General features: G+C 47.0%; 1 protein-coding gene across 3 annotated transcripts in view; it reads left to right on the top strand.

The window, feature by feature from the left end:
• The window catches only part of FCHSD2 (FCH and double SH3 domains 2), a 113035-nt gene extending 105547 nt beyond the window's left edge, over positions 1-7488 (top strand). For 2 of the 3 annotated variants that reach the window (XM_064643953.1, XM_064643954.1), the window contains 7 exons: positions 483-617; positions 907-990; positions 1118-1295; positions 1927-2147; positions 3955-4084; positions 4293-4375; positions 6002-6209. In XM_064643953.1, coding sequence (XP_064500023.1) covers positions 483-617; positions 907-990; positions 1118-1295; positions 1927-2147; positions 3955-4084; positions 4293-4375; positions 6002-6085 — 915 coding nt within the window. In that variant the 3' untranslated portion in view covers positions 6086-6209. Of the gene's footprint in view, positions 1-482; positions 618-906; positions 991-1117; positions 1296-1926; positions 2148-3954; positions 4085-4292; positions 4376-6001 lie in introns of all 3 variants that reach the window. The other variant, XM_064643952.1, reaches the window with a different exon arrangement.
• Positions 7489-16368: the final 8880 nt, after the last annotated feature.

A 16368-nucleotide genomic window follows, 5' to 3' on the forward strand; every position in this document is an offset into this window, starting at 1 on the left:
TAAGGATTTTTTTATTATTATTATTTTTAATAAACTGCAGCACATCTGTTGTGCAGAATGTGCTGATTTTGGGGCTTGTTTTTTTTTCAACTTGAAATATTGCCACTGCAGATTTATTTTATAACTCGTGGTCACAGGTACAGGAAGCTTTTAGTGGCATAAATTCTCTGGGAGTGTCCAAGGCCAGTTTGGAGCAACCTGGGATAGTGGAAGGTGTCCCTGCCCACTGCAGGAGGTGTAACTGGATGATTTTAAGGTCCCTCCCAACCCAAACCATCCTGGGATTCTGTGGTGACTCTTCTCCTGATCTTATTTAAGAATCATATATTGAATATCATTAAATCGTTGGGGTTTGTCCACTTTCTGTGAGTGGAAAAAAACTCACTGAAAAATAGGAATTAACTGGATTTGATTGTTCTTTTCTCACTGATACCTCTCAGCTGGAATTTAATGGCATTAACAAATGCAATTTGTTGGAACAGATCAATGCTGATGCAGAAAAGGAGGAAGGGGAAGAGTTTGAGGACAGCATGGACGTGTTTGATGACAGCAGTTCCAGTCCTTCGGGCACCCTCAGAAATTACCCCCTCACCTGCAAAGTTGTTTATTCCTATAAGGTCAGTGATTGATTATTGTTTTTTAGTTGGTTAGAAAAATTGTATCACAGACCACTAAGAAATGTGGGAGCTCACAAGGTGGGATTCAGGGGGATTCCATCTCTCCTTGAGGGGAAAAAGGCTCTTGTGAGTGGTAATAAAGAGACACCTCATTTGGATTTTTTAAAGTATCTCCATCAGAAAACTTCCCAGTGTTTTAAAAACCATTTTTTAAAATAAAAATCGAGGTGAAAATGTTCTTTCCGCTGCTCCTGAAGCCACTTTTCCAACCTTACTGTTCTCCCTTCAGGCTTCCCAACCGGATGAATTGACCATAGAGGAGCACGAGGTGTTGGAGGTCATTGAGGATGGAGACATGGAAGACTGGGTAAAGGTATCACTTTCCTGGGATTGTTTGCATGAATTCCATCAGAAATGAAACTTGGAATGGGAGGAAATACTGTGATTCTTTCCAGAGGATTGTGCACAAGCAGAGGATCTCTTCTGTGGTTGGTTTCCAGGCACGGAATAAGGCGGGTCAGGTGGGATATGTCCCGGAGAAGTACCTGCAATTCCCAACTTCCAGCAGCCTCCTGAGCATGCTCCAGTCCCTGGCGGCGCTGGACAGTCGATCCCACACCTCCAACAACTCCACGGAGGTGGATTTAGTCTCAGGAAGCCTCAATGGAGACTCCAGTGGTAAATACCAGTGAAAAATAAACAGTATGTTAAGCTGCTTCTGGAAAATATTCTGTATATCCAGTCTGGGAGAGTTCCTCAGATTCCATAGAATCATGGGATCACTAAGGCTGGAAAAGACCTCCAAGATCATCAGGGCCAACCTGTGACCAAATCCCACAATTCCCACAAAACTATATGGCATTTCTCATGTTTTGAACACTTCCAGGGATGGTGACCCCCCCACACACTTCCCAGGTCAGCCCATTCCAATGGGCAGGGAATTCATTTTCCATGATGTCCAACCTCAACCTCCCCTGGGGCAATTTGAGGCCCTTCCCTCTTGTCCTGTCAGTGATTTCCTGGGAGAAAAGGCTGATCCCACCTGGTCACAACCTCCTGGATGTGAGCACAGCTCAGGAATTCCCTCGTGTCAGATCTCCATAATTCACCTCACAGATTGAGTTTAACAGGAATTAAAATTAAGGAAACAGAATAATTTGTCTCAGCAACAATATAATCTTTCAGGCTGGAAAAGCGCTTCCAAACCTTCAATTCCAGCTCTAAAAATCTGTGTTTAATTCCTGGTTTTTTCATGGCTTATTCCAATTACGCTGTTTGTTTGTTTTTTTTTTCCCCTTTCCACCTTCAGTCTGTTTTGTAAAAGCACTTTATGACTACGAGGGGCAGACGGATGACGAGCTGTCCTTCCCAGAGGGAGCCATTATCCGCATCCTGAACAAGGAAAACCAGGATGACGATGGATTTTGGGAAGGGGAATTCAACGGCAGAGTCGGGGTGTTCCCGTCAGTGCTGGTGGAGGAACTGACGGCCTCGGAAAACGGGGAGACCCCCTGGATTGGGGATATTCAGGTGGGTTGTTGGTTGGGGGAGTTGGAAAGGTTGGAAAGATCTGCCAGTTCTTTGGGGAAAAAAATGGGAAAAATCAACCAATTTAAGAAAAAAAATAGAAGCAATTTTAGGAAAAAATCAGAAGCAATTTAAAAAAAAAAGAGAAGCAATTTTAGGAAAAAAATCAGAAGCAATTTGAGGAAAAAAAGAACCAGGTTAAGAAAAAAAAAATCAGAACCAATTTAAGAAAAACAATCAAAACCACTTTGAGAAAAAAAAACAGAACCAATTTCGAGAAAAAAAATCAGAACCAATTTAAGAAAAACAGTCAAAACCAATTTGAGGGGGAAAAAAATCAGAACCAATTTGAGAAAAAAAATCAGAACCAATTTAAGAAAAACAGTCAAAACCAATTTGAGGGGGAAAAAAATCAGAACCAATTTGAGAAAAAAAATCAGAACCAATTTAAGAAAAACAGTCAAAACCAATTTGAGGGGAAAAAAACCAGAACTAATTTAGAGAAAAAGAAAATCAGAAGCACCTTAAGAGAAAAAAATCAGAAGCTACTTAAGAGGAAAAAATCAGAACCAATTTAAGAAAAAAAAATCAAGCCATTTAAGAAAACAAGGATTAGAAGCAATTTAAGAAAAAAAATCCAGAACCAATTTGAGAAAAAAAATTCAGCAGCAATTTAAGAGGAAAAAAATCAGGAGTGATTTAAGAGAAAAAATCAGAAGCAAGTTAAGAGAAAAAAAATCAAGCAATGTAAGAAAAAAAGTCCAGCAATTAAGAAAACAAGAATTAGAAGCAATTTAAGAATAAAAAAAATCAGAAGGAATTTGAGAAAAAAAGAACCAATTTAAGAAAAAAAATCAGAACCCATTTGAGGAAAAAAACCCACAGAACCAATTGAAGGAAATAACCCACAGAACTAGTTTAAGAAAAAAAAATTAAGCAATTTAGGAAAACAAGAATTAGAAGGAATTTAAGAAAAAAAGATCAAAAGGAATTTGAGAAAAAAAGTCTGGACCAGTTTAAGAACTAAACCCCAAGCCCTGAGTGCTTATATTTGAGTTTCTTACCCAGCCTAATATTTCTCAAGGGATGTATTTTGGGAAATAGAGCAGATTTGTGACTGAAGGGAAATATTTGGATAGACAGGAAGGGAACCAAAGGAGGAAATTCCCAGTCCTTGATCTCTGGCAGAGCCTGTGATGTCAAACACAGCCTGGCACAAAAAGAGAATTCCAGGCTCTTTCAGCCCCAATTTTTTGGGTTTATACTTAAATTTCTTCTGTGTCCTCTTAGCTTTGAGGGGCAGGATCCTCCCAAGTATTGGAATACACGAAATTTTGCCAAAATATCCCATTTCATTGGAGTTCTGTAATCCTTCTATTAGAAAATCACACACATTCCCACATGGAATTGTGGTGGTAGAAACTGGACTTCCGTGTTCCCTGTTTCTCCAGTGTTTTATTCTTTGCTTTGAGACTGTGAAAAGGAATATTTAAATTAAATTTGTGCAGCTGAGAGGGGATAAAGCCCACGATCCCAACACTTTCTTGTGGATCTGTGGCCACACAACCTTTTTATTTCCAATAACCTTCAAAAATCCCTCGGAATTACCTGGGAGAGGCTGGAAATTCCTGCTGGGTGGCAACCTATGATTTTAAGAAAACTGGGTCACTGTTTGATATATTGGCTTTCCTTCCCACACGTTTCCTCTGGAGGGAAGCTGTTGGCACGGTGATGGCTCAGAAAACTGGATGTGCCTAAGAAATTCCCAAGAGAAGGGTTTTTGCAGCCCCTTGGATGTTTTTCCCCACAGGTTTCTCCAACTCCGAAGCCCAACAACATCCTCCCACCGCTCCCGTTGTATGACCAACCTCCCACCAGTCCCTATCCCAGCCCGGATAAAAGAGGCTCCCAGTTCTTCCCGAGGTCTCCATCAACTAATGGTAAGAATTATGGGGGATGGAAAAACCACCACTTCAGCCAGAGCTTCATTTGGGATGTTCCTGTTTCAGTGGAGGGGGGAAAAAAAGGAGCGTTTTTGCCACGTGAAGTCGCAAAATCAGCCCTTCCAAGGGCTTAGGAGCTTCATGAAGTGAATTCAGCCAGGCTGAGGGGCCTCTTTGTGCTGAGGGCTTGGTTTTATTCCCTCAGAAAACAGCTTCGGATCTGAGTGCCCCGGGTTCTCCCAACCGCCACGGATTCCCGCCGAAACTTCCTACGGAAAACTGCGACCTGTGAGTGAAACCCCGATCCTGGGGGGGGGGGGGCGGTTTATTGGGGTTACAGAGTGGGAATTGGGGTGGGAACATCCAAATCCAGGGGGGTGGGACAGCACCTGGGGATTGGCTCCCTGTGTCCTGCAAATCCAGTGATTCCCTATAAACCAGCAGCGTCCCGGATCAGCACAAGTAAAGGTCTGTTCCCTCTGTCGTTGTGTTCAGAGATGTCCTTGAGGCTCATCCAGGCCTGTCCTTCCTTATCCTGCCCTCCCGTGTTCCACCTCTGTGTCCATGTGAGGCTTGGAATCAGGAATTCTCACCAGGGAGGAAATTCCAGCTGTAATGATATAAAATAAAATATAGGCGTTACTTGATATAAAATAGGTGTTACTTGATAAACTTGGGATGTTGGGAGGCAATTTCTGGTCTTGCCACATGTAAAAACCCTCAGCAGAACTGGAAAAAGAGGTGAGGAATAAATGCCAGAGGAGTTTAATCCTATGTTTTGTACAGTTCCTGCTTTCCAGCAGTTTGCTGCACTGTCCTGGCATTACTTGGATTTAGAGTTATATTTATTTCCAACCCCTTTGATTTGAGGGGTTTGGATTCAAAATTCTTGATGATCAGATCAGTGTATTTTGTGTCGTCTTTGCTGCTTAGGAAAAAGTAATTTTGCCAGAGAAGGAAAGGAAGAATTTAATCGCTTAGAACGTGGCAAAATACCTCTCCTGGGATTTACTTGGAGGGTTTCAAAGTCCTGAACCAAATCAGAACATTTGTCTTTTCCTGGCCTTCTCAGTGAATGAGGTTGCAGAAAAAAAGAGCATTTTTGGATATTCCAAGAATGTATTCTGAATATTCCAAAGGAAATTGCAGGATATTGCCTTGGCCATGGACACACAGGAGGCAGGGGCAGCACTGCATCATTCAGGGCTTAAATATTGATTTCACATTGATTTCCTTGTAAAACTCACTGATCCAGCCTTTGTAGATTTATATTTTCCTCATGGATTCCTTGCAATTTATTGCCTTTTTGAGATACCACTGCAGTGTCATGCCTTGATCCAAAGGATTTCTGTTAAAGATATCCAGGATATCCAGTACTGGGCAGTTTGGGATGGTATTGCCCCACAGTTCATTATTTCCCATAGCAAGTCATTCTGTATTCCGAAATCCCATCCCGAAAACCCTGGTAGCACTAAATGAGCAAAAAGAACTGGATGGAAGTGGCAGAGTGTGAGACTAACCCCAGATTTCAGGGGTGTATCTTGAGGTCAGTGATGGACGAAATGTAAGTCCCTTAGAGGCAACAAAGCGTTCAGGCAGTTCCCACCCCACAGAAGTTCCAGGGAAAAGCACCATCAGATTCAGTATTTGGTGTAAATTCCAAGGTGTTTTCCAGTTTCCCACCCTGGGTTATCCATGGGTGCAGGAAGAATGGGCAGGGGAAAATCAACTGTGGTGGCTTCCCTGGGGACATTGGAGCTGAATCCAGCTGGTTCCTCCTCCCTGTCTGTCCACGTCAGCTTGAGGGACAAGCCCCAAAGTGGCGTTTAGTCTGTGCCAGAGCTGGGATTTGCTGGTTTTCTGCCGGGATTTGCCCGTTCCGTGGCGGTCACGGGCTGGTTTTGGCCGTTCCAGGTGCGAGCAGCTCCTCCACCCCCCACCCAGCACCACCGCCGGCCCCCGGAGAAGATCGAGGACGTGGAGATCACCCTGGTGTGACCGGGGGGGCTGAGCAGGAAGGCTACAATCAAGACCAAACCCAGCATTTGGTCCCTCTCCCATTTTTAGGCACCTTTGCATGAAGAAGACTTTGGAATAGAGCGGGACACCGGGAGGGTTGGATTTTGGCGGATCCCTTCCCGCGGCCGTGAAGATTTTTGTGCCTTTTTTTGTTTGTTTTTTTGGTTTCTTTCCATCGGTTTTGGCCTCTCTTAGCACAAAGCAAGCCCAGCAGAGGATTTGCCTCGGAGCAGGCTTTTCCTCCTGGCTGAAGATGCTCCGTTTTTTCCCAAGGAGACTGAGGAATGAGCCTCCTTCCTGCAGCTTAGTCATAGCACCCTTTGCTCCCGTGCATTAGTACAGTATATTACTGTTGCCATAGGAATGTGCTGAACATTGTGAATCCTTCCAGTAGCATTGGATTGTCTGATCAGGTGTTAAATCAGATCCCGCGGAATGAAAAAAGGGAACGGGAAGATAAGTCAAAAGGAGAGGCTGGCTCCTCTTTCACCCCCCTGCAGAAAGGAAGAAACAGGAAAAGAAGCTCCTGGAGGAGCAAAAGACCACGGGGGGGTTCGTTCCCCTCGTCAGGAATCATCAGCTGGACCCTTCTGCTCCTTGGATTCCTATTTACACAGGACTTTTTAGTCCCAGAGGATCTACTCTGGAGGTGCTGAATCAGTAGCAACATCTTGTTCCGTAGCATAAACCAGAAAAGTAAGTGAGGTTTTGTCTAGATCTGCAAATCGAGCTGCTTTATTTTTTGTTTTCTTAGCAGATTTTGGGGATTTGGGTTTGTTGTTGTTTTTTTTTTTTAAAGTGTTTGGGTCATTCCTACCCCAGTTATTGCTGTGTGCTTAATTATCCAACGTTAGCAGATATCTTTGTCATCCAACCACCTGGCTTGAGTTAGAGGTTCCATTTTAAGAGTATTTACATGCATTTAGTTGTTGCATTGGATGGTCCTGTAGCGTTTTCCCAGTGAATCCCATCAACCAGCCAAAGCCAGGGAGCCTGGAGCTCCCTGTGATGCCTTCACACCACCTTGGTGCCCAAGATCTGCTCTCCAGTTCCTCTCAGGAGAGAAGCAGAGAGGAGAAGAATTGCAAATTTCCCACTGGAGATCTCTGAAAAAGGGAGCTTTGCTTTTGCTGTGCTTTGAAAGAAAAGAGTTCTGAGGTCGGAGGTGGAGAGGGAAAAACTGGCTGAGAACAGGGTTTTTTGGGGTCCTGGCTGAATTATTGTCAGCAATCTCCATCAGAGGGAGGATCAGAGGCATCCCCAGGTTGGGTTTTGAGCTGTTTCTGTGGGTTCTCTTGTGTCTTCATGGGTTTTTGTTCAAAGCCAGTGAGTTTTCTACCTTTAGTTTACTAACAAGGGCTATTTTTTGAGGCTGCATTTACAAAAAAAAAAAAAGAAAAAAAATCACAAAAAACAACTCATCTTAGGAGATTCTTTCATAAACTTTGCACATACCTGTAAATCCCAACCCAAGCTGGGTCTCTGAGACATCTGTGCTTTCCAGTCTCCTTTCCCAGTGGGATCCTTAACCAAGAGTGGGGCTGTTTGAAGACAACAACTCATGGATCAGTTCTGAAATCAGGGACTGTCCAATGAAGTCTTTTTTTCCATATTTTTTCCTTTCTTTTGCACCTCTTGTCCTGTTGATCTGTTCGAGGTCTTTTTATGTGTTTATCAAACTTATTCTTAAGTTTAAAAAAGAAAAGTTTTTAAAAAAGAAGATTTAACTGCAAATATTTTGAGATCTTCACAACGCAGAAGAAAACCAAGTGTTGCCATAAACCTTCATTTTTAATTCCTTTGGCCAGTTTTTTCTGTGTCCTTCATACCCGGACTTTGGGAAAAAAAAATTCAGAAAGTTTTATTTAAAAGTCTCTTTAGTTGTATTTTAAAATATTTTCTGTAAGAGCTGCTAATTTTATTTAAAATACAAAAGTGAAAAAAGCTACAAAAAAAAAAAAAGTAAAAAAAAAAAGGAAGAAAAGCTGTAAAAAGATGCAAAAAGATGCCTCCTTTTTAACTATGATTTCTTCATACAGGGCATGTATCGGCCATCGCATCGTGTACAGTGTCAGTACACTGAAAGCATCAGTTGCTTTCTTTATATTGGCTGTAAAAAGTTTGTATTTATTATGTATAAAAAGTTGAATAATAAAAAAGTGGAACTAAATCCAAGGTGCTGTGGAGATTTTGGGGGGGGGATTGAGGGACAACCTGAAGGATGGGGATAAAACTCGATGTTTTCTTGGGTGGGATTGAGGCGGAACCTGAGGGCTGGGGATAAAACTCGACTGTTTTCTGAAGTGGGCTTTTTGTGGTTTGGGTTTTTACACCGAGATTTGAGTTTTCTGCTCGGGAAAACACTTGTGCACCTGCTTAAAGCCAGCATTAAACCTGGTTTTAAGGTGGTATCTAAGAGGAACAAAACGGTGCCAGAAACGAAGAGCCAGAACAAAGCTGCTGTTATCAAAATAATTGCTTAATAGCCTTGATGCAATTAGGGTAATTGGGTAAAGAAAGCAGGGAGAGTGATTGATAACAGCCCTTCAGTGTGATTGTCCCTTAATGGCCTCGATTTGCCTAATTGTGCTGGGAGTATTCCCAGTGCATCCCAAGCCTCTGCAGCTTTAGGATGGCTCTGTGGATTAGGATCCCTTCCGTGGGGGATTTTCCTTCCTTGGAAGCCACCTGTGGTGAGCAGCTCTGTGCTGGGCTCATCCTGCTTTCCCAAATATTGCTTATCCATGAGCTCCATGTGCCAATTCCCTCCCTGGTTTTGGAGCCAAGACTCTTTTCACCATCACTATCCTTAGGAATGATGTTACTCCTCAAATCCACCAGCAGAGCCACTTTTCCTTCCCTCCATTTTTAACAGGCCTCTGCTTTTTCTCCTTCCCCTTCCCCAAAAGCTGTGCTGTCCCAAAACAGAGAATTCTGTAATCACAACATTCCAGCCATTAACCTGTTTTCCCCGAAAACCTCTTTTCCCCTGAAGTGTTTTCCCAGCTCCAGCTCCCATTGCTGTCGTTTCCCTGGAAGTTGGACACGGTTTGGGCAGCACAGAGTGACCACTTAGAGTCAAAAAGAGGTGCTGAGGAAAACCAAACGGTCCAAAGGTTCTGTTTTCTGCTTGAGATAGTTAAAGAGGAGGAATCTGGGGAACTTGGGCTGAAATGTTTATCCCTGGAAGTTGGCAGCACAACCTGTTAGAGCTGGAGGTTTCTCTCATGGCTCTGGTTCCCAGATTTTGGCTTTAAATGTAGATATAGATGGGATATTGGGAAGGAATTCCTGGCTGGGAGGGTGGTGAGGCCCTGGCACAGGTTGCCCTGAAAAGCTGTGGCTGCCCCTGGATCCCTGGAAGTGTCCAAGGCCAGGTTGGAGCAACCTGGCCTAGTGGAAGGTGTCCCGGCCCATGGCAGGGGGTGGCACTGGATGATTTTAAGGTCCCTTACAAGCCAAAGCAGTCTGGGATTGTGTGATTTTTGGAAAGGATAATGGGACTGGGATTGGGTAGAAGGGATGGGGGTAAATATCATAATGTCCCTTTACTACAAACTGTGCTGGGGTTTTTTTGGGGTTCTCTTTCCCATATAGCACAAGGTTCTCTCACTGGTAATAGTAATTAAAAAGGACAAGCAAACCCCCAACCTCTTCTCTAAATAAAGCATCTTTTGCTCCTTGCAAGCCTGACTGTTCCACAGCCGACACTTTTTCCCTGCCTGCTTTTCCAGCAAGCTCCCTGAAATTAATAACCTGCAAATCTCAGCATGGCAGGGGCAGGAGCAGCAGGCAATCCACCTCAGTCAGTCTTTCCTTCCCCTGAGCCTCCCAGGAAGGAGGGGAGATGCTGCTGCTGTGGGAAGAGTTCTGTCTCCCTGTATTTTTCCCATTTGCAGCTCCGTTACCCCACAAAAGATTACTGGGAGCGATGGGAGTGAATGTGCTGCTCCCTTCTGTCCTACACCTGGCCAGCTCTCTCCAAGCTCAGGGATATTGAGAGTTCAGGGCACAGGTTGAGGCTGGAGAAAGGGATAAAATGAAAGAAAACTTAACGGGAGTCAGGGATGCAGTGAAGGAGACAATAAAAATGCAGGCAGGGAAATGCCGACGTGCTTGCTGTGCCAAGTGGTTTCCTACTCCAGGCAGTCCCCAGGGGGATTGAGGATTCCAGATCTGGCAGAAGGATCAGTGCAGCCTCTGCATTGCAGGTCATTCCATCCAAGGGATGAAAGCACTGCAGTGAGAGCAGGGCCAGAATGGAGCAGGCAGGAAAACGCCTGGGATTGTTTTCCGGAGGTGGACACGGGAGTAACACGTGTGTGACATGGGAGGAACATCCCCAGTGTGGAGGGGAGGGGGAAATGGGGCTGCTCAAGTGCAAGTGCATCTTCTCAGCTCCTGGCACAGAGGAGTGCTGGGAAGAGCCCAGCTCTGCCTCTTGGATAATCCCCCAAGGATTGATGAGACCCCTGCTGAGCCTTCTCTGGGCTGAAAACTTAGGGAATGGTGGAAGAGAATCCCCAGGACAGGGGGAATCGTTGCCCCAGGTGAGGTGTAGGTTGGATATTGGGGAAAAATTCTTCGTGGAAGGGGTGGTCAGACATTGGAAGAAGCTGCCCAGTCCCCATCCCTGGAGGGGTTTAACAACCCTGTGGATGTGGCACTTGGGGACAGGGGTTAGTGGTGGCCTTGGCAGTGCTGGGGAATGCTTGGACTCACTCTTGGAGGGCTTTTCCAACCCAAATGATTCTATGACACACAGAACCTCTGTGTGGAACTGCACCTTAGGCTGAGGTCATCACAGAGACTCCAAAATGGAATTCCAGGATTGAGGCTTCAGTCTGAACCTCTTTAAGGGTCCCTGGAAAAGCAACACTGAGCCATGGCCTTGTTACTGTTCCCAGAAACACTTTGGAATAAAACACGTGCTAAATAGAAGAAATAACATGCCAATAGCAACAAACAACAAATGGCAGCTCTGTACATTGGGAATGGCTCGTAGGGGCTTTCAAATCCCAAATCCAGCCCACAGCACCAGGGAACGAGGCACGTGGGGTCTGCCAAGTCCATTGGCAGCCCAATCCCATTCCTCCTCCTCTTCCTGTTCCAGGTTTTCCCACTGCAGTGAGTTTTCCAGGCCATTGGCCTGTCTGGAGCGTGTCAAGCTGTGGTGCTTCCACTGCTTTGTTTAAAGCCCCTTGCTGTCTCCTGGATTTCACAGCCGGTATCCAAAGGGGCCACGGAGCAGGAATGGGGCCCAGTGCTCCATCCAGCTCTGGGGATCAGGCTTTGCCTTCCACAGAACCTGCCCCTTCCCAGGCATTAAATGGGCTTTACAGAAGGCACTTGCATCATTCCACCCAAAATCCTGCCACCGTGCGAGTATCCCTGGAGTGTTCTCCTGGGTCAGGCTGGGATGGCTGTGAGGAACAGGAGACAGGGATAAGCCTGGCTTTGCAGTGAGGAGCCAGGGATAAGCTTGGCTTTGTAGAGCTTTATTATGGAAGGAGAAGCTGTTCAGCCTCAGGTCTGCAAACTGAGCTCCACACATGGTTCCACCAGCTACTTCCAGTTCTTCCAGCAGCTTAATCCATCCACCACGCTGGGAATGTGGATTCCTGCAGGTGGAGAAGCTTCCGGGTCCTCTCATGAGGGTTTTCTGGGAAGGACTGTGGTGCTGGGGCTGGTCAGGCCGGGATTCCCGAAACACAGCTGAGAATGGCTCAGGGAATATCAAATTGTGATCCAGCCTGGGGGATTTTGCTGCTGGAGAAGATTTTTTATGGCATTCTGGATTTGCAGTGTGGCCAGAGGCAAAATGAAGATGCTGGGAAGGAAGAGGTCGGGCTGAAGGAGGAGCATTTCCCAGCAACTCAAAACTGGCTGTGGCTGTGGCCTTAGTGAGGTGAACGTGAACTGGGCCACCTGGAGAGGAGATGGTTCCATTGAAACATTGGATCCAGGAGCTGGGAGCTCATTCCGGGTCCCCACTGCACAAATCCTCCTGTGTCCTGTTGGCAGAGCACTGGCAGCAGAAGGGTGATCTTTTAGGCCAATCTGTGCTGTGCTGAAGTGGTTTCAGGATTTCTGTTTTGCAATTGCCTTCATTCCACTCCCATATTTCCCCCTTTTTTTTTGGTGGAGTGGTTTAGGGTTAGATTTTTCTCCTTGAATGCAGATTCATTGCTGAGAGCCGTGCTCCAGCTCTGCTGTAATTAGTTTTGTCTACTGTAATTGCCTCTCCTTTTCCCATTGTTTATTGAAAGAAGAATGAATTTCCAGGTCTGGCTGCTTTGGGAATGCTGACAGCAGCTTTTTGAAATCCCACAGCACAGCTATTTGTCTTTTTTACTCAGCTGAGTCCTGCAGAGTGGGACGAATTCGGCTGCACCTCCGTGTCCCGGGCAAATTACTGCACTAATTAATTTCCCTGAGACTGGGGCCTCCTTCTTCCTTAGCAGAGGGAAGGGATGGAGGAGTCAAATGTGGATGGAAAATAGCAACAACCTCAGATTAACTCCTGGAATAAACTTGCGTGAAGAGATGTGAGACGCTGATCATTTAAAATAAGGATTCAAATAAAGGGATGGTCCATTATTAATCCCACGTCCTCCCTCATGAGAGCATCTTGGTTTCTGGGAAGTGAGCTCTGATCCACCACACAGTGTGGGCTTCTGTTCATGCTCCCTGGGTTTTAAAACAGAAGAACTGGCATTTTTCTTGGGAATTAGATGGCAGAAATTATTGCTGCTCCTTAAAAAGGAGGAAAGGCTGCAAAAGTGACAAAGAGGGGCTGTCACTGAAGGCCATGTGTGATGGTGGGAGATGACAAACCATGGGACAGGACCCTGCAGAGGGAAGCTCCTTTTGGCAGAGCTTTAGAAGAGAGAGGGAAGTGGGGAGTGCTTGGATTTCCCAGAAACTTCAGGGAAAGGATCTTGGGGCAGCAGAGCTGAGGCTGAGGCAGGAAAGAACCCCTGGGAAGCAGCAGGAAGGGAACCCAAAATGTCGTGGTTTTTTCTAATGGAGCAGATTTCCTCAGGGAATGGTGGTTTGGCAAAACTGCCTGGACACTGGGAGAGGGTTCCCCCAAACCCTGCTGGAAGGGGGTGTCTCCCCACAGATCTGAGGCTCCCAAACCCCCGAGTCCCTTCGGAGACTCCTCTTTCAGGGAAGATAGTAATTCCTATCAAGATCAAGGAATATCTCAACTGCAGACCTGCAGACTGCCCAAGTGGAGCTGGCAGTCCATGAACAGCATGGAGACAGAGCCAGGAACCCCCTGATGCCTCCTTTGGCTTCCCCACCATTGGAACCCTCTTTTGGGTCCCAGCATCCAGGATTCACAGTATCTGCTTCTGGTTTTGCCAAAAAAATTTGGGGTTTTTTAAAATTTATTTTTCCAGAGAAACAAGTGAGGGGGTTTGGGGCTTTTTTTTTTTTTTTCTGTTTTGTTTTTGTTTTTCCCCCCACCAAATTTAATTCCAAATACGAACCCAAATATTAAATTTAATAAACAGGGATTTTGGAGGGGTTAAGATTCTTGAGCCAAACAGAAACACCACGTTTCACAGAATCAGAGAATATCCCACAAGGATCATCAAGTCCAACCCCTGGCTCTGCACAGGGCACCCCAAAATCCCACCCTGTCCCCAGGAGCGTTGTCCAAACGCTCCTGGAGCCCTGGCAGGTTTGGAAGTGCCCACTGTTCTGGGGGGCCTGTTCAGTGCCCCACCACCCTCTGGGGGAAGAACCTTTCCCTGAGATCCAGTGAGCCCACATCCCTGGCTGGGAGGAGAATAATTCCAGGCAGTAAATATTCTTGGAAAGGAAACCCTCAGCACTCCCCATTGCCAGACTGCCACAAAGTATTGTTGAGGTCAGTGCAAATTATTACCAGGGATGCTGGAGTGGGATTCCTGTGGGATAACGAGGGATCTCGTGTTAATTCAGCTGGCAGAGCTGCTCAGTGCACAGCAGGGAGCTGCTGCTGCTTTGGAAAGCACCTGACTGAGCTAATCCGAGGGTGAGGAGACAATTTATTGATTTGAAGTCCTGGCCAGACGTAGATGGAGATAATTCTGGGATGCGAGGGGTGTTATCGCCACAGAAAAAACAGGCTTGGTAAAGACTTTTCATTTCTTTGTTAGCCTCTGCAAAGCAGAAGCAGCTTGAAGGTTTCATTTGAGGTGAAAAGCAGAGCTTTATGGATGGTGGCCATGGGATATTTCTGCTGAAACTGCAAACACCACTCGCACTGCTCAGGCTGCCCCGGGCTCCCCCCCCTCTCTGAAGCTATTTTTAAAAGATAAGGGACAAAAAAAAAAGGTGTTAAGTTTGCAGCTCTGCTTTTGCAGTCTAGTCAGGCGTCTTCTCGCTCTTCATGGGTCTCTTGCAAGCTGAAGAGTCTGCTTAATGTGCTAGAAAATAACCTTGTGCTGGGACCAGCAGCCAGTTTATCCCTGCTGTGCTCCCGCTGTGTCTCGGGGGTGGAGAAGTGCTGGGAGCAGGAGAAAGCAGGGAGCTGGTTATCCCAGGCTGCTCAGGGACCAACAGCAAAGTGGGTTTGCTTCCCTTTGCCCAAACAGGGAGGTGGCCCAGCTGAAATTTTGGGAGCTCAGCTCTGGGATCGAAGGTTTGGGCATTGAGAGCTGAGCCCAGCGTTGCAGCTCAGCAGATCCCTCACCAGTTCTTGCCTCCAGTGCTCTTCAGCTGTTCTGGAGGTATCACCCACAGCTCCAGGAGAAGTGCAGCATCTCAGAAATATGGCAAGTGCTGCTGATTTTCTGTCCCTTTCCAGCCTTGTGCGTTCTCCCTCCCCACCTGGAATCTTCCACCATCGGTCCTGCTTTCATCTGCCCTGTCGCAGCCAGGCTGGGATGGCACTGCTCCTCTCTCATCCCCCTGAGGAGGGAAAATCCTCCATCCTCCGAATCCCACAGAAACCCAACAATCTCCATCACTCTGCAGCATGACAGATCTCCTATCCTCTGGCAGGTGGCTGCGTGCTGCCCCAGTGACGGGGACAGTGCTGAGCATGGGGGATCCATGTTTATGGGGACCAAACTGGTGGTTAAATTGTTTGAGTGTGGCCAACTTAGTGTCACCAGCCTCAGTGCGTGGTGTTTGGTGTCACCAGCCTCAGTGTGTGGTGTTTGGTGTCACCAGCCTCAGTGTGTGGTGTTTGGTGTCACCAGCCTCAGTGTGTGGTGTTTGATGGCCTCGTTACACCCCGGCTGTGGTTTTATCCAGAGCTTTGTCACCGTGCCACGGGAGCGTGAAAATAAGGATGTTCCAGGTGTGAGAGCAACATGGTCTTGATGCACAGCCCTGCCCTGGGAGGTGCTGGAGGAGCTGCTAGAGGAGCTGCTGGCTGAGCTGGGCTCCCCAGGGAGGCTGCAGCAGGTGAGGGAGGGGATGACTGGAACACCTACAGCACCAGCACGGTGTGATCCGGGATTCCGTCACTGCCACCAAGGAGGGTGGAGGAACCTTCTGGATCCTGCACTCCTCGGAGAAGCAGCTCTGCAGAGCTGTGCCAGCTGCTCTGCCCTAAAAAGAGGGAGACAAAGAGGCAGGTTAAAGCACTCCAAATCTGCTGTTCGTGCTCCCGATGCCGGTGGGAGCAGTGGGATTCAGGGAACAGCGGGAGCGGTTGGCACAGACACCCCGGGGCCGCCTGCCAGGGCCATGCCCGCTGGTGCCACACGCTGGGCCCAGCTCTGGGCAGGGCTCGTGACCATGCTCGTGACATCCCAGCCAGCATGGGATGCCAGAGGGTGTCCTGGATTTTCCTGTCAGAGCTGGCGTTTCCCAGAAGCACGGCTGGGGGAAGGAATCTGAAAGGGGTGTTTATAACCCTGCACTGCTTCCCTTCCTCTTCCTGATCCCTTCACGGCTTTGGGTGGAGAACAGCAGAGACAGGGGGCTGTGTGACACCGTGTGGCTGCTGGGGGTTGGGAATAACGGGAGCATGACTCCTGTTGGGGAATAGCACGGGATGAGCTGGTTGTTCCCAGGTGCATGTGGTGTGGGGAACAAGACAAGGCTCCGAAGTCCTCTCCTCCACTGAGCCACTGCAGCTCTGGCTGTGCCCTTCCCTCCCTGTCCCCTTTCCACAGGGAAACAGGTGACAGTTCCATTGTAGGGATGGCCACATGCCCAGGGAGGTGTGGAGAACAACTCTGAGGCAGGGCAGAGCCCTGTGTGCCCACCATAGATGTGTCCGACACCTAGAGATCCCACTGCGATGTCTGGGC

The sequence above is a fragment of the Pseudopipra pipra genome, chromosome 2 (genome assembly GCF_036250125.1).
Source record: "Pseudopipra pipra isolate bDixPip1 chromosome 2, bDixPip1.hap1, whole genome shotgun sequence".
NCBI classification, from domain to species: Eukaryota; Metazoa; Chordata; class Aves; order Passeriformes; family Pipridae; genus Pseudopipra; species Pseudopipra pipra.